At 35.7% G+C, this 24,806-nt stretch overlaps 1 protein-coding gene across 5 annotated transcripts; it reads right to left on the reverse strand.

Annotated features, from left to right (window-relative positions):
- Positions 1-24,458, reverse strand: DEK1 (calpain-type cysteine protease family). Of its 5 annotated transcripts, none has more exons than XM_088809667.1 (32): positions 24,101-24,458; positions 23,802-23,936; positions 21,356-21,606; positions 19,663-19,845; positions 19,320-19,455; positions 18,535-18,665; positions 18,305-18,419; positions 17,193-18,213; positions 16,885-16,995; positions 15,626-15,684; positions 14,064-14,226; positions 12,151-12,424; positions 11,860-12,010; positions 11,610-11,721; positions 11,351-11,516; positions 11,152-11,222; positions 10,946-11,037; positions 10,600-10,762; positions 10,376-10,447; positions 9,539-9,916; positions 9,341-9,456; positions 8,936-9,233; positions 4,115-4,434; positions 3,510-3,861; positions 3,088-3,408; positions 2,902-3,006; positions 2,635-2,763; positions 1,805-2,185; positions 1,568-1,705; positions 1,215-1,451; positions 688-1,130; positions 1-459 (listed from the first exon to the last, which is right to left on the reverse strand). In XM_088809667.1, exons 2-31 carry the CDS (start codon positions 23,918-23,920, stop codon positions 825-827), a joined length of 6,471 nt encoding a protein of 2,156 aa, XP_088665793.1. In that variant the 5' UTR covers positions 23,921-23,936; positions 24,101-24,458; the 3' UTR covers positions 1-459; positions 688-824. The 5 variants fall into 5 exon arrangements, with proteins under 5 accessions (XP_088665793.1, XP_017983081.2, XP_088665795.1 ...); XM_018127592.2 differs by having other exon boundaries at positions 24,097-24,458; XM_088809669.1 differs by having other exon boundaries at positions 1-462; positions 24,097-24,458.
- Between the last annotated feature and the right edge of the window lie 348 nt (positions 24,459-24,806).

The following is a 24,806-nucleotide window of genomic DNA, read 5'->3' on the forward strand; positions in this document are numbered from 1 at the left end:
GAGCACAAAAGCAACAATATTAAATGGGATTTATACAAAAGGAAAGCTCATTCAGATTATAAAAGCACTTCAAAACTGCAGCCTAAACCGTCAAACCTTTTACAGCTGCAATGCTTTTCTATGTTCCCCTAGTTGTTAGTAATTATTTTCCTATTTCTTTTCATTTTTTTTCCTTTTCATTTACATGATTGGACCTATACTCCTCACAAATACCTACAAATGTACAGTTCAACCGCCACCAGAACCCTCCTCCATTCTTTGCAGACACTAAAGATCCATGATATACAAGGGTTGAGGAAATCTCCAAACCTGATCTGTGATCACCCGTCGTGTCAAGATTAAAAAGCATTTCGGCTCATCTTCCAAATTGAGATGGGATCAACATTATGCTTGCAGTGGTCGAATGAATTGTTAACTCGCACGCCATCCTTGCAGCTAAGAGCCCTGTGTCACTTTTACCTGCTAGGCAAGACGCTTCAAATCAGTCACTTTAACAGCCCAATATTTCTTTTCCTTCATTTTTTTTTTTTTTTATGGATAACAAACAGACATATTTCATACGCTAAGAATCAACAAATTTTGATTGTTTTGACATAAAAAACAAGAAAGAAACTGACTTCCATCAACACAAAAATTGTACACAGTTTCCCAGGAAATCTCTAAATCAGACAATGTTAAATTACCTACTTGCTTTTTGACTGATTTGGTTCAATGAGCCCTGTCTGCAGGTGCACAGTTCACGAACAACCCCAGCACCGAAAAGTTTTACCAGCATGCCCTCAGCCGAAAAAACAAAAGCAGACTAAACAAGTTACCACCACTAACTACAAAGGTTCCAAAATTATGGATGCTTTTGTGAATACTGAAAGAACAAATGGCGCTTCTTCCCCAGGATGTATGGTAGTAGGCACTATTGTGTAACCCTTTGGATCAGGCTCCAAAACCATTTCACATGATATTTCTCGAGAATTCACATAATCTGTACCACCAACTGATTCATGCAGGTAAATGTTGTAAGCAGCACGACGACCACGAGTTTTGAGTATCCTCATTCCAATGTAGAACATCAGTGAATCATGACTTGATTGATAATTTCTAAAACCAGCTGCAGTTCTTGAGAAGCTAACTCCCTGAACAGTTAATGCCACTTGGAAATTACTTGAAAAACTAGAGCAAAGGTAACTAACTAATTAAAGATTCGTTACAAGGCATACCTGAGTTAAGGTGATGAACACATGTATTGGATATGATGCATCTGGACCACTTGCCCTCAATCGGAACTGGGGATTTTGATGCCACGAATTATAATCTTGACAGCCACCAGCACTGTAACCACGCCATTGTCCATGGACAGAATAGCGCATCTCAGGAGGGTAGACCCGACATACATAAATTGATCTGAAGTGAATTTGAAAATCTTGCCAAGACATCCAGAATATACCATCTTTTGACTGTTAAAAAAAGGATCACATAAGTCACATAGAAATGAGATATATTCAAAGATAACAAGCTTTAGATAAATGCAATTATCCAATAATTCATGCCAAACTGAAAAAAAAGCAACAACCTGAGGAACATGCTTCAGCTTGTGCCTCATCCTATCAGTCCATTCCGATGATGTATCTGACCAGGGACCATTCCATTCAACTTCATTAGCCCATGGGTTTCGAATTTGAACAAGCTTGTGCCCATCCACCTCTCTTACCTGGATAAAAATTTAATAACATTGATCACCTCTTTCAAACAATTCCTTAGTGGTTAATATTATATGTAGAGCAAGATAAGAGGTTGCATTCTAGTATACCTGCAGTAATGAGTAAGCATGTCCTTGTACTATGCCACTAGAAGAAACATGGACATCAGAACCTGATGGACTTCCAGCACCAAGAAGAAATCCTTCTTGTTTAAAGCGCAACATCTGAGACCATAGTCTACCACTTGCAAGATCTATCTGCGCCTGGGGACTTCTCATGTCAATCTCCTCACCAGCACCACCAGTAAGGTCCACAAGTGCATCCTGAACAAGCCCACCTTCTAGTGCCTCATAAGAACCATGCAACTTGGCATATGCCTTCTCCAATATAGAGACCCATAGTTCATTACCCTTCCTGCTTGTGGCAAATGACGGTTTGCCTGGGGATTCACATGGAATCCAATCATCAACGACAACAGGGACCCACTCACCCTGCAGAGTGTTCATAACCAGAGTATGCCAAGGATCAACATGCTAATTATATGTTGATAAGCAACATAAAACAATAAACTATTCATTAACATCAACAGCTAGTTCATCGAAGAATCAGGCAACACTAGAATCCAATAATGGGTTTTTCATACGATTTGGTCAAGGGGAATTTTAATCTGGTGAAATGTCATGCAATTATGTCACAAAGAAATAGAGTTTTATTTATACAAGCAGAATATTTGGAAATGGAATTAAAACCAATTGCACTGACATCCCAGTTCCTTTACTATCATTTGGTCTTGGTAAATGAATATAGCCAGAGTACTTCAATGCTTTGAAAGTAATAAAATTCCAATAGTATTCTTCCAAAAGATCAACTACTGATACATGATAAGCATTGCAAAATGTGCATACAGTCAATAAAGAAAAATGACTTACAAGCACATTACCTGAATACAGAAGCGAACTGTGTAGATTCCCTCCTCATTGTACTCTGGAGTAATAATTACTTCTGATATTCGTGAAACCTCAGTCAAAACTGCAACAGCACTCAAAAACCAACAATCGCCTAATCGACCCTATTAAATTGGCAGGTAAACACTAATCACGAAGAGCTGAACCACTAAGCTAGCATTACTTAAGAAACATAAATTCAGCAGAAAATGTAAGGGACAAACAACTACTATATTGCAAATTAAGCTCATGAAAGAATGAACCTGACAAACATCAGATGGATTTGCAGTGCCAGAAAATAAGCATGGACGAGAATCTAGACGACCTTCTTTAACAATTTCAGCAGGTCTCATCCACTCCGAAACAACCTAGGTTAGAAAGCCAAGATAAGTTTAAAATAGCAATGAAAGTAAACAGAAGAGGTAGCAATGGATTAGCCAGGAAATCACCTGCAACTTTGAAGGAGGATTCCCTGGATCTATAAACAGTGACTGATCATTTGGAGGGAACTCATTGTCAGTAAAATGCATTTCACCTCGGGCAGAAAGGGCTTCTTTGACAGCCAACTCAACAGAAAGCATCCGCTGATTAATTTCTTCTTGTGTTTCAATCCTAGGTTTCCTATACCTTCTGGCAAAAGAATCCACATGAACCACAAAACCTTCACGTTCTGACCTCCTTTTCCTCCCACTTGAGTACTGACCATCCCAATCTACATCATCCCTATCATATAGGTCAACGTCTGCAGGGTCACTATCCCACTCATCAACCTGAAGCAATAATTAATAACAGTTTGAGTTACATATGTTCTATATTTTGACGAGATGCAAAATTGTAGCACATTTTATGTAAATTGACACTAGAACCATACCCTTGGGGGTGAATCTGCCCAATGCCAATTGTCCTCGGGGAAATCAATCAAGTTAAACTCAGTTAAGCTTATAGCAGCATGAAGAGAAGCAATCTCATCTTCATTTAAGCACCTTCCCCAAAGGAAAACATCCATTACATGCATCTTCGACTCGGCCCCTTCACTATCCGACCTCCCAAACGCATCCATATCAATAGGTGGCCTAACACCAACCCAAACTTCAGTCTCTTGTTCCCAAATGCTACTGCCCACACACAATGGTAAACCAGTTTGGTAGCCATCAAAACCACCATCTAAATAGCAAGTTGCCTCCCCTATATCAGCATCAATAGTCATTGTCACAATATGCCACCTGCAAAGCAATTGTAATCCTAGTAAGGCTGAATGTTAAAGGGAAAAACTAAGGGAGTAGATTAAAGAAAATTGCCTTTGTTTTCCCAGCTCCACACCCTTTTAAGAAAAATGTGACTTCATTCAAGAAATATAATATTGGTAATGAAGAAATAAATTTATCTACATAAGGATCACATAGAATTGAGCAAGAAATTTTGGCGGGAGAAAAACTGATTATAAAACATATATAATAAAAGAAAATTGTTAAAAACCTTCCGTCTGCAATACTTGTTGCACTGATACTCCACTCCTTTGCAACAGTTGTCTGTCTGTCACCTTTAGTAATCAATCTAAGTCCAACTTGTCCAGCCTCAATACCTTGTTCAGAACCCGCCACCAGAATTTCCCAGCAGACCTTTTTCTGGAATTCAGTCCCTAATAGACAAACAGGACCAGACTCCGGTTGGATCATCACTGCAATTGAGAAGCTGACCTTTTGACTTTGACACATGCTCGGATCAATTTGGCCACAGTGTCTGCCACTTGTAGTTGGTTCATCATCAAGAATGCACACAGCACCAGTAATTCCAGTCTGTCATCAACATTTATCTTTAACAAATTAAAAATAACACAAAAGCAAGGATTTCATTGACACTGAATGATACATTACAATAACCAGTATGGCCCAAGCTGAATAAATATACAGTAGGCCTTCTTATAATTACAGAATTACATCTTTCAAAGCAATGAAAAATCACAAATTACAACATCCACACACACCACTACCACTTCCTGTTGGCTCATCAGGAGTGCAAATAACACCAGTAATTCCAGTCTGTCATTAACATTTATCATTTTACAAAAGTAAAAATAATTATACCCAAAAGCAAGGACCTCATTGATACTGAATGGTACATTACAATAACCAATATGTTCCAAACTGAATAAAAATACAGTAGACCTTTAATTTCATAATTATGTATGTCAAAGGAATGAAAAATCACAAATTACAACACACTGACGCACAACTTGCACTATAGATGCGAAGGCATAAAGGCTGCACATCAACTTACACTATAATATCATAAAATCTTTATATATTTAGTAATATTAAATCCATAATCATTTACCTCTATGTGCTACTAGTTTTACATATTTTCTTTTTTAAAAAGAAATAATTTTACGAGGAAAAATTGTGAGATGTGAGAAAATTAAACTTGTTATATAGCAGGGTTAATCAGGATTAAAATTTTATAATAGATCTATGATGTTATCAAGTGTAACGAAACAAGGTGGGAGATTAGGAAGGACAAAAGGACTTCCTCCTATTTCCTTTACTATAGTACTATAAATAGACAACTAGTATATCAGCAACCTATAAAAATAAAAAATAAAACAAAATTGTTATCTTTACAACAATCATGCTAACTAAATTAAATACTGAAAAGATAACATAGATAAACAACAATCAACAAGCTCATTGTTATTTCATTGCGCATCTACATTCTGCAATATATCTGATGAATAGAAAAAATAGTTCCAAATATAGAAAAAAGGTTAAATACTTCTATTTATTGATTTTATATAGGGTAAACTTCACATATTTATTTATTTTATATAGGGTAAACTTCACATACACCCTTAGTGGTATGACTTTTTTTCACATTACACTGAGGTTCTTTTTTTCCAAAACAGAACCCTGTGTTTTACTAACATTCCCAAAAAGGGTAATGGTGTCGAATTTTGACTAGGAAGACAATAAAACCTGTATATTCTTAAAAGCCTTATTTCTTGCATTTGAACCCTAAAACTCCCTAATTATTCTTCAATTAGAGAGAGAGAGAGAGAATTGAACCTATTTTCATGCTTACTTCAGAGAGAGAATCAATCCAAAGAGGAGAAGAAATTCAGAAATCATTCGATTATAGTTGTAGGAAGACAACAAACAGAGGTCTCCCATATTTTCTTTAGTTGGATTTCCCGTCAGTTGCAATTGGGAAGAAATTTTGGAGGTAAGTTCAGTTTCTCTCTCATACAACTAGCTTCCATAGCACATTAACAATGAAATTTGATTTTTGATTTTTTTTTGTTAGTTTCATCAAAATCTGGGTGTTGAGTAATTACAAAATTAGGTCTTAATTTTTGGGTTTATGGTATGTTAAAATTGGATATTTTTTAGTTCTTATTTTTAACCCTAAAATGAAATGATATTTCATGAAAATTAGCATGCTTTTGAATAAACACTTAAAACAGTTCTTTGTTAATGTTGCATGTATTTCTATTTCGTGGAAATTGTTTATTCTTTTTATTATAATACAAGTTAAATAATAATCAAAAGTTCTATTGCATATTACATGGGGAATGAATGTAAGTGGAGATGTGCACTGTTATAATGATTTCTCTGTAGATGTAGTTTTATATTATGGATTATACAAAATTTTTGATAACTTGGGACCATATGATTGGAATGGTACTAAAATGTACTATTGTTTTTACCATAATTTAGACTTGATTCTAGGTTGATGAAAATTGAAACAGACAATCGTGGCTCAAGATATGTTAAAAATTTTATAAAAATATGTATAGCTATCCTCTATACTTGGTGTCTAAAGATCAGACTATTATTCCAACAATAGGCTTACTCCAAGTAGGGAGAATCAAGCCCATGTGGGTAGTTCTAGTGCACCATTCGGCTTATGTACCCAAGATCAAGGGCCTGGTTTTCTTACGGAAGAAGATTGAACTGAGCTGTATGTAGATGGTACTAGTGGTGATGGTAATCAATGGAGGTCTTTTGGGAAGAACTGTTATGATCCAATATGGAGAGGCAGGGGGGTGGGGGGGGGGGGTGTTAGCAAACTTGACTGGTGATGAAGAGGCATTTCTTGGTTTTAAATGTGGTGAAGTGGGTACAAAACATGAGAGTTCTGTAGAAGATGTGCCTCCTAAAAATATTGCCAGTGAAGAAATGATTGTTGAAGGTGTGGATTGTCAAGAAGGTAGGATAGATGATTACATGAACTCGACTGAGGATGACATGAAAAAGTTTATAGAGCTAGTGGAAAATGAAGATGTATTACACTGTTGAAGTGTTCAGGTGATGAGGGAGGAGAAAACTACCCTAAATACCATGCACTGGGCATGTCAAAAGTGGAATTGGAAATGGGCATGGTGTTCTAATCATTAGTGCAATTTAGGTTGGCTTTAAAGAATTGGGCAGTAGATGGAGGATATGACTATAAGTTTCAACACAATGATAGTATTAGAGTTTCTGTGATTTGTAATACTGATCCTAAAACTTGTCCTTTTAAAGTTCATTCATCTGTAGTAGGTGGTGAAAAAGCCTTTCAAATCAAGGCACTTAAGCCCCAACACACTTGTGCTAGAACATCAACAATGACTCAAGGTGATGCAAAGTTCTTTGATAGTAAGATTCTTAGAAACATTTAAGGAGGATCCAAAGCAAAATGTCTTATCTCTTCAAAACAAAGCATGGAGAGAATTAGGTGAGATTAGCAAATCAGCCCTGAACAGTGCAAGAAGCAAAGCTTTGGACATTATAGGAGATTACAGGGGTCAATTTGCTAGTTTATGGGATTATTGTGAAATGATTCAGAGAACTAATCTAGGGAGCACTGCTAAAATGTACAACCACCTGTTATGGTGGATGGGATAAACAAGGAGATGTCACCAAGGTTTCAAAGATTGTACCTTAGTTTTCATGCCTTGAAAGAAGGGTTTTGGAAATATTGCAGACTAATAATTGGTATAGATGGGACACATTTCTCTTGGAATGGGTACTAGAAGGAAAAAGGGAAGTTACAATATAAAGAGAGGAGCTGCAAGGAGCTAGTTAGCTTTAAGTATAGCTAGGTTTAAATATAATTGTGACCTTTTTTGTGTATAGAAGCTGGGACTTTGGATAATTGTATGGTGGGTTCCATCTAGATAATTTTGTATAGCTAAGAAACTTTTGAGTTTGGTGTACATCCAAAGTGATTTTGCTGGCATAGGGATGATGATAATATGCTTACCCAGTAAATGTTAAGGTGAATTTTGTGTACAACTTAACATAATGTAAGACTTTATCTTGATTAAGTGATTATATGATGAATTTTTAGGGTTTATTGAAGACTTAAGAAATGTTTGATCCAAGTTATTATTATGTTGTGGCTTGCTTACCTTTAACATGTGCTTTTTTTATCTTTAATTTCAAGCCAAATAATCTTGTAATCATCTCCTTTGTTCTTTTGGCAGCCATATATCTTAGTTCTTTAAGCATCAGAATTTGAAATTTTTGGTGTGATTTATTTCAGCCCTTTTACTTCATTTTTTTGGAAACAACAGGAATACATAGTGGAATACAACTGCCAATATTTCCTAACCCCAAGTTTCTGAACAAGGTTTTGGAGGGTGCTTTGGGGCTTTTGTAAAATATTTTTTAGTCTTCTGCCAGTCACATGCAACAGATTGACACCGTTACTTATAACACGGGGTTTTTTTTTTTTTTGGAAAAAAAAAGAACCCCTGGGTGCTACGTGGGAAAAGGTCATGCCACAAGGAATGTATGTGGAGTTTACCCTTTTATATAAATTATAGTGCACAATTACCTAAACATAACATATATGGCATCCAAGAATCTTGCAAACCAAATTAAACACTTACAAGTAAAAACGTAGATAAGCAATAATCATCAACAAGCTCACAAATATTTGGCTACCTTCGTGTAATTCATCAGATGAATAGCAGAAAATGGCACTAAGTAAAGAAAAAAGATTTAATGCTTCAATTTATTGATTTTTATATACAGTATAGTAGACAATTACCATGCATGATGCAATGCAGTACACATATACTACACTATTATTTCTCAGAATTAATTCAGTTTCATTCTAAAGTAGTACGCATTAGCAGATTTGTGTATAAGTATTTCTCATCAAATGATTAAGCGATAGGAACTTATTCCATGCGAGATAATAACCATCAAGGAGCAAACCATGTTGATAAGCAAAAGAATTATAAATAAGATAGAAGCAAAATAGGGAGAGGCCAACTGACAGCATTTCAAAATGTAAATAAGAAGAAAACTCAACCTGAAGTGCTCGACGAGCTAACTGAGCTGTACGTATCCTACGTGCAATACTTGAAACTCTCTCACGTGCAAAAGAATCCTCGAGAACAGAATCACCTCCTACTGCACGCACTGCAGCTGCCATGGCTGCTGCCTCACGGCCGCCAGCATTAGGAATAGAAGAAATGAGGGAAGCTTCAATCTCCTTCCACTTGCGTTCTTCCTTCTCCAGAAGGGCCTTTCTTCTCTCTTTACCTCTCCCCTCCTCTTCACGTCTCTGCATTAAGATTTCCTCTTCCATCTCCTTTTCTCTTATATAACTATAAAATCATAACAAGAGTAGTTAAAAACAGAGTATAAAGGTTTAATTTTAATTATATTTTTTCAGGTAAAATTAGCAAATGAAAACATGTCAAACAGTTGCTACCTCTCCTGGATTATTTCAAACTGCCTACGGTCCTCTGGCATCCATTTCTTGATTTTCTTGGCACTTAGATCTGAGAACCCTATGCTGTCAAGAAAAAGGTTCAAGCGCACCTCATCCTGCCACATAGTTATAAAGATATCATTAGAAATTGAAAGCATATAGCATCACACATGAAAAGCACATAAGGCAATGACAAACCTGTACTCGTTCTGCCTTAGCAGTCAAACCAAGCAAGAGTAGTAAATAACCACCAAATTTATCCCACATGTAGACCCATTCAGTATCAATTGCCTCTTCTAAAGCTAAAATTCGTGCATGTGCACACATTTCTCTTCTGTAATCAACATCACTGGTTGGTTCATGGTGAAACCTCCTACGATATCTCATTCTATGGAAGAATGATCCAGCGACTAGTTCCTCATTTCTAAGACGATCTCTCAATTTCATGACATCATCTCTAGGAAGCACAAAATTTCCTCCCTTATCAAGTGTAGCAGCAGGGTCTCCTACCAAAAGAGCTGCTGAGCTAGCAGACCTCTGTGGAGCGGAATAGGTTCCAGATAAAGCATTCCTAGTCTGCTTGCAAACATAACAACAACTTAATAATCAAAACTAATATTTGCCTCCATTACAAAAAAAATTTACTAAATCACGAATAAGATTTTCCTGACCAGATTCTGAAATATAAAAGGAACCAAGTAAAAAAAAAGGAATGGATGGAATGGAATTAATACTAAAGACATTAAAAAATAAATAAATAAAATATCTCTTAAGGCAACAAATGAGGAAAAAAAATATAAAGGGAGATTTATGCATCTTCTACAATGAGGGAACACAATGAACAGTAATGAAGAAACAAGAAAATGAAACTGCAAAATAAAAACCTCAACTGTGATTTAGAAAATGGCATGACAGAAAGCAGAATAGTACGTTAAACTTCGAAGAAAAGCAAAACAGAAAATTTTACAACAGAGTGACAAGAACAAAACATATCTTTAAAACATGAAACCAATTTGTAGAAACATCTCCACACACCTTAGTAGCAGATCTAGCAATTGCTTGGACAACAGTATCTTTGCTGAGAAAATGGACTGCGTCTTCCATCATCTGGTGGTAATAACAAATGGCATAAAGTTAAAAGGCTACATGCATGTTTATTGAAATAGAAAATTGCACACTATACAGGGCAACATGCCCGAAAAAAATATAGCTCCAAGTTGCAGCAACAAGCAAATCAGAAGATCAGACATGAACCGCACCTTAAGAGTTAAGCATGGACGAGAAACAGCAAATCCAAAGGCTACAACAAGGGTTACAGCAGATACAGCAGCACCAGCAAATGGTGGATAGATTTTCAAGCTAGCGACAACACCCCAGCCCTCAGTTGCCAGTGCAATCCCATACAACACAAGAAATGCAGCACTGCAGGCAATTGATCACAGAAGAAAAAACAGAAGTCAATAAATGATGGTAAATATTTAGGTTTGTAATAAAAAAAAAAAAGATTGACTTAACAATACCAACAGAATAGAATGAATAAACAAATGTGAGTAAAGATAAATTGGAAATCTATCAGACAAAATAAAACAGTCTATCTTAACAAACCTGACATTCTTTCCGCAGTCTGCATGAGCATCATAAACATATACAGGCAGCACTCGTGGAGAATAAACAACAATTGGTGGTGAAAGAAGAACCTACACAGAAAAGAAGCCACTTTTGTAAACAAAATGAAGAAGTAGCACAAGCAGAAGAATCAGAGATAAATAGAATATACAAACTTTGTATCAATAGAATCGAACATAACTCACCGTCAGAGCCCTTCCAGCAAGGAGAAACAAAAATGAAAAATAACCGACAGATGCTCCAACAAAAGGTTTATCTGAAAAATGAAGGCAAGATGGTAATGATACCAGTAGCACAAGTTGCAAAGTTACACATCAAAGCTACAGTGGATATTCTCAGATAAAGCACCAAAAATGTTATAGGTAGGACGGTGTTTGTGTTCACCTTGAAACCAACCAACAAAAAAGGCTGCCAAACCCAAAAGAAAAGCAAGGAAGCAAACCAGGAACATTTGTGTCCTGGTTAAATAGAAATTGTTTGATGCCCAATGGTGGATAACACCAATAGCTAGAACAATCAAGAGAAGTACTAATAGAAATGCTGCCCCGATCTGTTTGTGACTCAAGAAAGACAACAGATTAGATAGGGAAATAAGTATTGAAGAGTAAACTAAATTAAGGACATCAAAATAAGCCTCACTTACTGTCCATGGCTTAATTACAACAATAACAGCAGAAATTGCACCAAGCAGAAGAAGAAGACCAATGGTAACAAATACATATACACCTCGCGAAAGTTTCCAATCATCATCTTTCCTGCAAAATAATAATAATAGTAAAAAACAAAAATTTCACAGTGAAAAATAATGGTTAACAAGAAGTTCAAACAAATATCAAAATCAGATTGAGGCTTAAACATTCATTATTTGTTAAATTCAGAAGAAGTTTACTGACCATTTAAGTAATCCAGAGCAAAGAGCTAGCAATGCTGGAATGCAAACCAATGGAAGTAAAGCAGCAAGAAAATCACCAGTTGTAGGAACCTGGTCATCCCTAGACTTCACAATTTTCAAATAGGAGGCACCACAAAATGCCACAAGTACAACTAGCAAAATTAACAGCAAAAGAAAATAAGATAGAATAACATATTAGCAAATGAATGAAATAATTGCTTGTTCAAAAACATACAACAGAGGTTCAATTGATGAGCCAAAAGTAAAGAGTATGAGAATAAAGAAAAAGTACCTGAGAATATACCAACACATACAGCAGAAGAGGCAGAGAACCGGTATGTTGCAAACCATGAAATGATTGGAAGCACACCAGTAACTGCTAAAGCAACCGCAGATGCCATTGCCCAGCCAAGGTAAGCAGATGATGCATATGGAGAAGAAAAGTTATTCTGTTCACCAGTCCATCCCTTGTATCTCAAATCCTCTAAAGGCTTAGCAGATACTATTGCACCCAGCGCAAGTACAGAACCAGCAAATACCGTTATACAAAGAGTAAGAACAACAACCTGACAATGACAGCAATGAATGTTAGAACCAAACAGAAAATTCAATACTGCAAAAAACTTCCATAGAGCAAAACGATGTGTAACTAGAAATTTGAAGAGTAAGCAATCATAAATCTCTTGGCAGCTCACTTCCAAAAAATGACAAAAAATAGCAAAACACGGAAACTACATAAAATGCGGCTTCATATTAGTACAGCCTAAACATGACTCGCTAAAACTTACAAAAAATGCCTCCATTACATGATTATTTAAGTATGTTACTTGTATTATACAACTTTTTTTTAGAAATTTAAGCAATCTAAACTAATAAGTCTAAATTAGTAATAGATAAATGATCTACCAAGAGAAAAATAATGCTCATACTAAAATTTTAAGTCAAGCAAAATAATATTAATGGCAAATAACATTGCACAAAGTAAGGGTATGTAGTAGATAATGCTCCTTTGAATCTTGGGTTACAAAATGAAAAATCTACAACATTTTTAAACGACAAAAATTTTAAAATATATAGACCTGCCATTTTTATATGAAAAAATGACTTGTTATTATACTTTTCAAATTTTCTTTAAATATTTTTTCTTATTTTGATATTACAAGAAGCATTAAATATTTTGTGTTTTATGAAATTGTTTTAGGTTACAAGTCTTAATTAAAATCATATAACCACTTATTACTTAATATATTGACCTCCAATAAGTATAACTCCTAGTTCCATCCCTGACTGCCAATCAACATTGACAAATGAAAGAGTTTGATGAAGGCAACTGGGTGCTTGTGCATTTATGGCACAAAAGGTACCTATCACAAACTTAAGTCAATGAAGTTTGGACCATAAAAAGTGTTGAAGAAAATCAGCTCCAATACCTATATGATAGAGCCACCCTCTGAATTACAAATTAGTCCCATCTTTAAGTGCATGATTTATATTAATTTGAGGGATTTGATAAGGAAGTGGCAACTACTAATGAACAAGTTCATCAATTTCCAACATAAGTTATTAAAGACTGTGTTCGATGTTATGGAAGAAAAGTCTAGAAAAGGCTTGTCAACCTGAGGAGATTGATGTAAGAGCATCCTCAAACCCTACTAAGTTTATTATTTTGATATGTTCTTTTTTTTGTTTGCTATTTAGTTTCATCATCAATGACTATATTTTTATTTTATTAAGAGACCATAAAACTCATATGCGATCATTTAATGAGTTTCAATGGCTAGGATTTGTGGGGTTTATTTGTATCGAAGGGCTAGGATTCAAACTTGTTGTACACCTAGTATAAATTGTCTTTTTAACACAGTATGCAGCCATATTATATTTGGATATTATTCGTTAGTCTACAACCAAGACCTAGTTTGTTCCAAATTTAATTTACATCAAATTTAGCCTTTATTCTTGCTTTCTAATACTGTTTTGGTTTTCTTTTATTGTTTCTATACCATTAAACATTATAGCTTTCTGTTTAAACTGTTAATTGAAATGAGAGCCAAATCCATAAATAAAAGATCCTGAAGGCAAGCTGAAATATGATTCGTGATGGTGAATTTACAGAGTCATGACCCTGTAAATTCATGACTCTGAGCTGAGGAGAAAGCACTAAAAGAAGGTGGGGGCAGGGAAAAAAAGAGAAGGGGCAGAACAAACCTCCTTTGTCCCAGGAGGTCGATGGTTTCCTGCATGACCTACACACTGAACTTGTGGAACCCAAAATTGGTAGCCATTGTGGATCCATTTGGGAATGGCAACAGAAAGACATGCCACCATGAGAGGAACAGTCAAGGACAATCCAAGAAGCACCGATGACTTGCTGTAGAAAGAAAACAGATATTAGGGCATAATAGGCAATTAACCTGACACCACCACTACGATCACAGCAGTAGTCCAAAGAACAAAATTGTAAATGTGATAGGGAAAGTGACAACAAAGGGAACATTCTTAACAAGCATGTTGATTATATAATATAGCTGTTAAACAATGAGTAAGAGATATCTAGTTCTACATGAATCAAATTGGTTTTAACCTTAGAATTTCATAAGGACTTACAGAACCACAAAGAGAGATTTCCATCTGGGCATAACAGGAAAGAAAGCATAAATTTATATATCCAGGACTAAAAATCTTGGGGGAAAAAATTTTTGGTAAATGTACATGACAGGCATATATCACTGGCAAAACTATAGCTGCATTTGATTGATGCTTTTGCTACTTGTTTTTTCCTTCCGGAAGCTAATAAGCCAAAGACACATTTAGATAAAAAAAACAAACAATAGTTTTAAAATATTATAGATAAAACATGTAATTATTTTAGAAAACAAATGCATTATTCTACTTCTACATAGACTAATTATTTTAAAATTGGTGTGACATTTTAATTATTTGTCCATTTTTAACCAATTACGAGTTTGCTTTTCACCTTTTCACTTTTCCTTTATATCAACTTTTCAAGAAGCACAAAGAAAATAAAAAGCGAGTAGCAAAACTATCAACTAACTGGAGGCTAAGTAATTTGCATTCTTTATTCCACATCACAAGAACCATAAAATTAAATATACGGACTAGCTAATGTGCCAATCCCAAAATGAACCAATGCAAAGCTGTTCAAAGAAAAGATAAGTAATGGTTCTCAAAGATATATATAGAGACTTGTGACAGCTTAGTGTTTAATTATAACAAACGCACAAAAACACAAGAATTTTTAAAAATATATAAAAACAAAACCCTGCAGAAGAATTTAAATGGAATGGGCTTTATGACATGTGGGCTTTGTGAGCAGCTTTTATATAGGCAATTTAAATGGAGTTATTATTTTTTTTAATTGGGAGAAGGGGTATTCAAACTCTGCTCTTTAAGTAGAAAGATCATGCACCAACCAATAAGCCAAATACTCGGGTGAAGGCAATTTAAATGGAGTTGAAAGAAGACATTTAAGCAGAAGAAATTAAGAAAAAAAAGAATCATACATTACATAACAATTCTAGCACATTACAACTGAACACTTGGAAATCTAGCCATTCAACTGAGTCTAAAGACCTTGAACGACATCAAAGTATTTTTCATTTCACGTATTTTATGCTGCATAAATCACTATCAACCGAAAGGGAAAGACATCTAAAGACAGGCCAAAAAAATATTGAAAGATGAAACTAACTAATTCAAGCTTAAAGAGACTATGAAACGCATACATTCTAAAATAAAATAGACCATACCTTAGGAATGAAAGCAGCAGTCCAACACAAGTGCTGAGCAGCCACGCAACAAAGCCATACTGAACATAGCATTTTGAAGAGAAGAAGAAGAAGAAGAATGGTAGAAAACAAAGTCATTAAATTCAAAACAAAGAGAATTCAAATACTAAAGTGGAAGCAACATGAATGAATACCAGAAATGGTAATCTAATATTGGATGTCATTACAATATTAATGGCCGCATCAACAATGTTAAATACTGTAGCCAAAGGAAACAAAACAAGTAAAATTTATTATTAACTTCTCCGATAACGAGGAAATGTATTAAAAGATAAAGGGTAGAAGATTAAATTGATATTTTGTAAAATTGAGTGCAGCTGCATAATAAATTTTGTAATTAGTGGCACACGCTGAAAAGCCCACAAATTTTAAGTTCTAAATCTCATTATGCCCACTCAGGACAAGGGCATAAAGGAAGCATATTAAACTGGGAAAATGCAACTATGTAACATAACAACATTCCTAGCTATACAACTATCTACCAGCACTAAAGATTTGGAAAACCATCCTTCCTTGACCTAAAGATCTGCAATCATGAACAGGTGTAGTTTTATTCTAAAAGATAAATATACTCCATCAACTATGAGAAGTGGGAGATATCAGGGGGCAGGGGCCTCTCTTCAATGCTTGGCCTCAATAAGAAAGCATGGTCAAACAAAACCACTGGATGTGGAAAGTAGAAGGCATATAGGACCCGTATTATCAAATAAGTCTTTTCTAGAAATCTTTAATCTTCATGAAATTGACAACAACTCAGGACGAGAGAAGTATAAGAAAACTTCCGTCAAGGTAAGGATTGTCACCTGCTGAAACCACTAAAATACACCTACTGAAACCACTAAAATATTCCTTCATGAACGCATAGGAAGAAAAAGGCAATGACCATATCTTAGGAAACCAGTAGACTTAGCAAACCAGTTGAAGCCTAAAGCTCCTACATAAAGAATCATTTGAGAACAGAATGCCTTTATACTAAACAAATACGCCAGTTTATTATGAAAATAAATACGATTTAACCTGCATTTCAGAGCCAATAAATTGTGGACAACCACATTATAAACTTGGAAAAATCACAATAACTTCTCAAAAGAAACTTCCTTAGAAATAATTAAGACAAACACAATCAAGAAAATGCTCATACTAGCTATTGAATTCAATGTGAAACCAAATCACAATTTCATGTAGAAACATCCAACATAAACTTGAGATGAGCAGTATACCCTCCGAGGTTTTGGTGTCAAGGCTGAATCTTCTCCTTGAAGTGAACGAATGAAAGCCATGATTGAACAGACAACAGGAGATAAAAGCAGAACAGCAAAGCCAAATTCAAACTGCAAGAGATGCATGCAGAGAATGTCTAAATCAGCATATATATGACAGTGCCAAACAACCTTATAACTGAGATCAATCTAGAGCATAGCCTATTTACAATTATTGAAAAGATGTAAAACATGTATATCAATCACGGCACTACCAAGTGCTATCAAATAAAATAAGCAACATCCCCAGGGAAGAAGGGCCCACTCACTTGCTGATGTGTAGCACTTATAATTTTGATTGTCTTTGGACGAAAAACTGCCACAACAATTGTTTCTATAATAAAGACGAAACTAAAGAGAACCCATGCTCGCTCTGGAGTACTCGCTATATGATGCAAAACAAGTCTGGACAACTGCAGCCACTTTTCAAGCCCTTGGAGTCTCAATTCTTCTGACAGAGAGATCTGAACGGGCGTAGCATTATCAACACTACTGGAATCAACAATTGTGATATCAGTATTGTCTCGATGATCCCTATCTGCATCCAAACTACTCCTCTGTAGTAATGCAAGAATAGTTGGATCCAAGCTCTTCTCCTTCAACATCATAGCAAAATTAGGATCCAATCCTTTATCTTGCAATAAACTAGTCAGTTCTCGATCACCATGCCTTGCCCTCCTTTTCAACATTGATGTAATCCTAGGATCACTCAACCTTTCTTGAAATGCAAGAGCTAAATTCATATCCAACATTTGTTGATTTGCTGAAGTTGATGTACTAGACTCGCAACCTTGGCTATCAAGACCACTACTAGAGCAAACCACAAGAGAGTTATAGGGGTCAAAATTTTTATCCGATCCAACTTCATGCTCTTGCACAACTGAGCGATGGGAACTGCTATGTAAGGCTAAACTTGGTCTTCCACTATCTATGCTCTTATCACTATTGATCCCCTCTTGAAAACTGGCAGTTGGACACGTAACAAGATTATTCCAATTATTTGCATCAACCGAGCATTGTACAATACTTCTGCTACTATCTTCAATAATATTATTAAGATGGCCTGCTTCAACGCTACTACTGCGTTTCACACTTGAGCCGCAACCATCAGATGAGCTAGAAGAACTATTTTGCTCCTTCCTTCGAAAACCTTCCCTTAGCCGAATTACTGTGCTCTGCAAGGCATCTCTCCTGGCAGCTAACGGGTTTGTAGCTGAAAAATGGCGAGAAACTGCAGCACCTAATAGAACAGATGCTACAACTGCATAACTAATACAATGCCCCAAGTACCTGTACAAATTTCAAAAGAAGACAGAAACTATTATAATGCAATAGCAATACAACCAGCAATACTATAATCAGGGGAGAGGCTAGAACAAACCAATAATGCACTCCGAAGCAAATGAGAAAAACCCGAGAAGTTCCAGCAACAAAAAGTGCTGCAACACGACTTTTAAGAAGCTGAAACCCATACAAGCATGCTCCCATGTTCCAATCTACAGAATAACAAAGATAAATGAACTAAATTTGCACAACCAGGATATGAATGTTTATACCATGACAACAACGTAAATATCTAATAGAATATTAACATAGTAGTTATTAGCATACCAAGAATGATAACTGCAGCTGATGTGATGGCCCCAAGCCAATGTGCATCCTTTGCTGTCAGACCATATAAGATAGAGTAGACGAGAAGAACAGCAAGGGAGCCAAGGTAAAGAAGTCCAAGATGTGAAGCTCTACAAACAAAAGCAAAAATCCAAGGAACAAAGTATGGTATTAAAATAAGCCTTTGAGGAACATAACAGCTTTTTCCATATGCATCCTTGAGAAGAATAGAAAAAATATTAATATTTGACACTGTATATAAAATAGGTCTTGAACAATTCACATAGTCTATTCTGAAAAAAGAGAGAAGAGGCTCTTGTACAATAACATCTCTTCCTTAAAAAGAGATAAGTGGAGAAAAACCTTAATGAAATAAATAAAATATAAGCATACTTGGAGGTATGTATAATCTGCAACATGAAACAGAATTCACTATCCCAAAGTATCTACCAACATTATTTTGGTCATGCATACTCAAAAGACTGATCCGTGAGCATGGTATAGAACAAGAGATGATAATTACTCAGTACACACATATATAAAACCAAAAACTACAACCATCTGGCAATATTTCGTACCACACCCAAATATGAAAATCCATCATGTTACAAGGTGACCCTATTTCCACGCATGTTGCGTATTGAACACAAATGTTCGTCATTATGTGAGTATGCTGGTGGGACCCACATGTAAGTAAAAATGACTCAATATGCATTGAGGAAGCAAAAGTGTGCAAAGAAGTAGGGTCACCTGAGCAACAAAGAAAATGCAATAAATAGTTTTACCTACTGAATTCCCGAGGATATAACTCATTTGGATCTGGTGGTTCTGGTATACAAGACACAGGACCCATTTCTATACTATCAGAATATGCAAATTTATAAGCCCTCCGGACATACTCATCCACGTCCAAGCCATTTCCTGCCCAAATTGATGAAATAGAAGAGACAAAGTAAACCAATCTACGTGTCTAAACCAGAAAATAAAAAAGATCAAACCATTAAATAACCCAGTGCAGCTGCAAGATTAATGTCCACGAACTGTCAAATGATACCATCATATTCTAGTTGCATGTGCAACAAGGAACAAAAAGGAGACTCGTAAAAATAGCAATAGAGCAAAGGTTACCATTGAAGACCATGCAGCAGATAAAGAGCATATTGATTGCTAAGGCTATTGCTGATACGCCAAAGAAGAATCCAGAAGGAGAATATCGCTCAGATGCACTGGAACCAGCCGTAACATACACAGCACAAAGTTCATATGCACATAGCAGAGCAACAGCCAGCAGGAGTAGAAAAGCAACAGCCCCTGTCAGAGCAGAAACAATCCAGTATGAGATTAAGAAAAAAGGTAAAAGAATGATTAACAGCCAATCAAGGGCACCCATATAAACAAGATGGTGTCCTTAACATCAACACATCACAAGTTCCAACATCCCTTTCCTTAAACCTGTTGTTTACAATAGATAGTCTCTTCAACCATTTCACCTCCTAAACTTCAATAATTTTCTTTTTCTCGGAGCTTTAGCAAGCTAGCTATTTTATGTTCCCTTCTACCCAAAGTACATATTTGGTATGTCATTGCTAAGTTAGTGCCCATTTGGCCCAGCTTGGATCTAAAGTCAACAAGACGGATGAATAATGTTTTTCTGAAAACTGTCAGACTGCAATTATTCAAAATAAATGTATCTGTCCATTTGAAAATATTACTAGATATGTCCCTCACGCATCAGCTTCTCAATGCAGTTCTTTCAGAAGCTTTAATTTGAAGCTTAAGCATTTAAACTCCAGAAGCTCACTTTGAGCTTTTACAGAAGTTAAGAGTTGAAAGTTAAAACCCCCATTTGGCTCTGCTTTAGCATTCTAGAGTAAAGAAGTTGCTCGAGAACCTAGGCCTAAGAAGCACCAAAAGGTTTTCAGTAATCTTCTAGTCTAACATGAAGAACATGTCCAATGTTGCTTAAATACCAAACCACTCAGTGTCGGGTTGAAAACGTTTATTCCTAGGCAAATCTTCACCCCCTAACTAGAGCAGTTATGAAACATTAATGAAAAAACTTGCTACAATTTCTGTTGGTAGATACTCTCTTAAAATGCATAAAGTAAAGCTACTCCATTATAATTATAATTAGTCTACTAAGGAATTAGTCCATGGTTTTAGTCAGATAGCAGTCCTTTAATACCATTAAAATGCTCTTTTCCCTCCAAGAATAAGCTTTTGAGCTGATATAGTTCAACTGTATACTTATCAGCCTCAAAGACGCTAACTCAAACAACAATTCAGAAAGGGGATGAAATTAGAAATATAACAAGACAAGAGAAATGAGCAACTAAGTAGGTCAAATAGCCAGTAAGGCTCACAAGTGAGGGTCAAAAGAAAAGGAACCACTATAAAACACTTTTCTCAGACATTTGACAATAGCAGTATAATCTAATAAACTCATTGCTGTATAATCTAACTAACAATTCCTTTCTTTGGAGATCTAACATTCTCAAGTTTACTTCTTCATTGAAGCCAATGCCTTTTCCCAACACTGATTTTTTTTCCCTAATGATTTTTATTTCTACTACTTAGTTCATGGACTTTATTATGTTCTTAAAAAACTAGACAGATGGACACTTAGACTAATGAGATTATTATGAGGTCCATCTCTTGTGTGAAATAAAAAAACCACCGCAAAGCTTCAAACAAATTTCAATTAATTTGAAATAACACAACCGGGGAAATAAACATAGTCGCCTTTTTAGAAGGAAAATGAAGTATCATCACCCTTTTAAGTTGAAAGGGGGCAAAAAAAAGGGGTCATGAAGATGCATACTTGAGCTTTGCCATCGAGTCCTCCACCACAGCATAATTGAATAGAATGCCAATAAAAGAGCAGTGCCAGCCATTATCACAGCCAGACCAACAATATCTCGACCCAATATTATGATTAGCCAGCATCCCCACATGATAAGTACCAGAACTGGAGATACAACAACTACCCATGCCAATAGAGATAGAAAACCACATAGCATACCCAATTGAGGTCCTTGTAAGATACTTGGCCATTTCCTGGCAAAAATCCAACTGAAAAGAGAAATACAAAACAAGTGTTGAAAGAAAATCAGAAAAATGACAATTAAATCGCAACCACCTCCCCACCCCCTTACCCCAAGGAAAAATGAAAAAAAAAAAGGGAAAGGAAAAGGCATGAATGAAACAATTAATTTTATGCAGCACGACACAAAACATTCATACCAACCAAAATAGCACTTACATTCAATTTTTTTTTTAAATAAAATTAGGAAAAGATCGCTCCATCCAGTAAACAGAATAACAAAATGTTCTACGAAATACTGAGACACCATTGGTGAAGTATGAAGAGATGCATAATCGAGAGAATTAATCAACTAGCAACTGAACTATGCAACATTCTAGGATTGGTACTTTTCAAATCTTAATCAAAGACAATACCACTGCCTAATATTAAACCCCTATTGGATATTTTAATCTTTCTAGTTATTTCTTTTAGTAATAACCAACTAAAAGATCCAATATGCCAATCTTCCCACTAGATATTTCAGTAGTGAAAATTATAAAATAAAGAAAAGGTCAAGCAGCATATTTTGGCAACTTCGGGCCAGGAATGATAATCTGTGATTGGTTTTACTGTATGAATACAGTTCTTTTAGTGGAATTCAGGTTTGATTTCTAATTTTGTGAATTGAAAGGTATAAGAAATTGATTTGTCTACCACCCTCACAAAATTAAATGATGATTGTACGAGAAAAAAAGTATTTATACTCATGCCACTCAACAAAGCAATAAACTTCAACGTCCATTGACTTTTTCATTCCAAACAGTACATGAACTGAAAAGCAAAATTTTCCATCTTCCCACTTTTCCATTCACTCTATAACCATTAAATGGAACAATGCTTCTGTTACCTTGCAACCAAAAATATGCACAGAATCAAAAATCATGTATGAAGATACATTGTTTTCTGTTTTCACGGGGCTTGTTGCCAAGAAAAGCAAACATTCAAAGAGTTTACATGTAATTTTTCTCTGCCCTGAACATTAGTATGAGGGAGAATGAATCAAAAAAGGATTCAAGTTTTTAATGCCTTGTTGGAAAAGTTACATTGTTAAGTACAGAAATTTTGCAAGATCTTAGTGGAGATTGTATGATGAATCTAGCACCAGTGAAAATGACCAAGTTGCGATAAGTACTTCGAAAGGTTTTCCCTAAAGTTAGAAAACATTTTGAGTCATATGGTTCCTCCTATCCAATAGCTATTATTAAACAGCAAAACAGAATTATGCAAAGCTAAGAAAATATGGTTATTCCATATTTGCAAATAAGTCTTCAAGACAACAAATTAAAAAAAAAAAAAGAAAAACCTCAGATAGTTTTTTTTTTTTTTTGGTGGCAACATTTGCAACACCAAAGAAACATTTCCAACCTCCCAATAGGCACACTGCTCAATATATGATTTAGCAAATTGTTTATATTTCAAAACAATACCACAAGCAGGAAGTATGACATCCCCAGATCAGTGCCAACCAGTAAAGTGTGTGCATTGCCTTAGCTACACTATTAAACATGAGAAACTACATTCTGTTCGGTAAAGTTCCAAATTCATGTTTGTCAGCATTTCAAAATTTTAGACCTTTCTCATGTCACTAGAGACCTTTCTTAACCTTCCATGAGAATCTCCTTTTATTTCTCCGGGTTTCTCCTTTGACTCCAGATTATGTTCTATTTCATGCATATATTTTCTTCAAGAAGCCTGATTTCATGACTGAAAGAAAGTTTCTGGAAGAACCACTAAAGTTTCAAAGATGAAATATAAAATTACAAGAACATTGTTTGGACATCATTTGGCATCCAGCGGTACCTTATTCACAGAAATGAAATAAACCGACCTGCTTGTAAAGGGAAAAAGTCATATAAATGACTAAATGTGTTCTTATTGGCATGAATTAGTTACTCATGTTTCCGGAAAAAGAAAAAATTAAATCATTAACCATATACAGGCATTGCACTAAATACATGTAAGCCACATTACTAATAAAGCCAACTGAATAAATGATTAATAATCAGCTTCATAATCAAATTTTTAATCTGATGAAAATGCCATAAAGACTAACATCTCAGCTTGTAATTATCAATGTCACACTGCATTCTTAAAAGTCGACTTACATAATGCGTATCCATGTGATTATGTTAGCAAGCATATCAGTAACGATAATAAAATTAAAAAATGTTAGATGGAATACCTATAAATCCGCCATGGGCGCCAATTGACGGCCCAGAGTATGGAAAATGAAGCTGAACCCAAAACTGCAAAAAGGGTCCCAGAAATCACACACGCCAGTGCAACCCCATCCCCTTCCATGGCTTCCTTCTCTTACCTTCAAACCACAGGCAAAACCATTTTTTTTATCTCCAAGTTATAATTTAAAAAAAAAAAAGGCCAAAAGACAGAAGAAAAAATTAGAAATTTTTATGTTTCAGGAAAAAATAATAGTGAAACCCAGATAAAGAACAGTGATGCAGAAATGGGGGTATTACCTACTTAGGTGAAGCGGGCTTAAAGGGCAATCGCATGACGGCGAATTTAGCTGAAAAGAGTGAGTTTTGGGCATGGAATTGGGGGGGCGGTCTCCAACTAGGGCAAATTGGTCATTTTCAGTGAGCCAGGGCTCAAATGACGATGACGAAAACGAAGAAGAGGAAGAATTTGAAGATGAAGAGAAAACGGGACCCGGTCCTCTAGGGTTTCTTGTTCTTTGAGAAAATTGCCCAAAGACTAAAAAACTCACAGATGAAGGCACAAAAAGAAAGAAAAGAGTAAAGTTTAAAACCCTACAGCTCTCTCTCTCTCTCTCTCTCTCTCTCTCTCAAGCACTCTCCCAAGTAAAACTAAAACAAAATAAAATAAAATAAAATAAAAATAAAACAATATAATTAGAAAACCCAAACAAAAGCTTTTCTAGACAGCGAAAGTAAGGGCACCTCTTAGAGAGAGAGGGAGTGGACAAACAATGAGAAAAGATAGGAGAGTGGTCATGGTTATGGTAATAAAATAAAGTAAACCTGTCCATATGAATCTCTGTCCCCCCAGCAAATCCACGCCCACTTTGACTCATCTACCGTGACTGGCACTCGCTAATCAGACACACCGGCCTTTGGGAGCTGTCTTATCCGATTGGAGGGTGCTCGCCACCCCTTTTCACTGGGGCCATGACTCTGGAATTCTCTTGGGACCATATTTTAGGGGT

Source organism: Theobroma cacao, chromosome 9 (assembly GCF_053813885.1).
Source record: "Theobroma cacao isolate CCN51 chromosome 9, ASM5381388v1, whole genome shotgun sequence".
Lineage (NCBI taxonomy): Eukaryota > Viridiplantae > Streptophyta > Magnoliopsida > Malvales > Malvaceae > Theobroma > Theobroma cacao.

Bases quoted from the DNA above. Each gene is read 5' to 3' on its own strand.
- DEK1 (XM_088809667.1), bottom strand. From the start codon at position 23,920: ATGGAAGGGGATGGGGTTGCACTGGCGTGTGTGATTTCTGGGACCCTT. The intron at 18,214-18,304 runs GTTTGTTCTAGC...AAATTTGTACAG, and splicing joins TGCTTCGGAGTGCATTATTG to GTACTTGGGGCATTGTATTA. The intron at 11,722-11,859 runs GTCAGTAAACTT...ATTATTTTGCAG, and splicing joins TGCTCTGGATTACTTAAATG to GAAAGATGATGATTGGAAAC.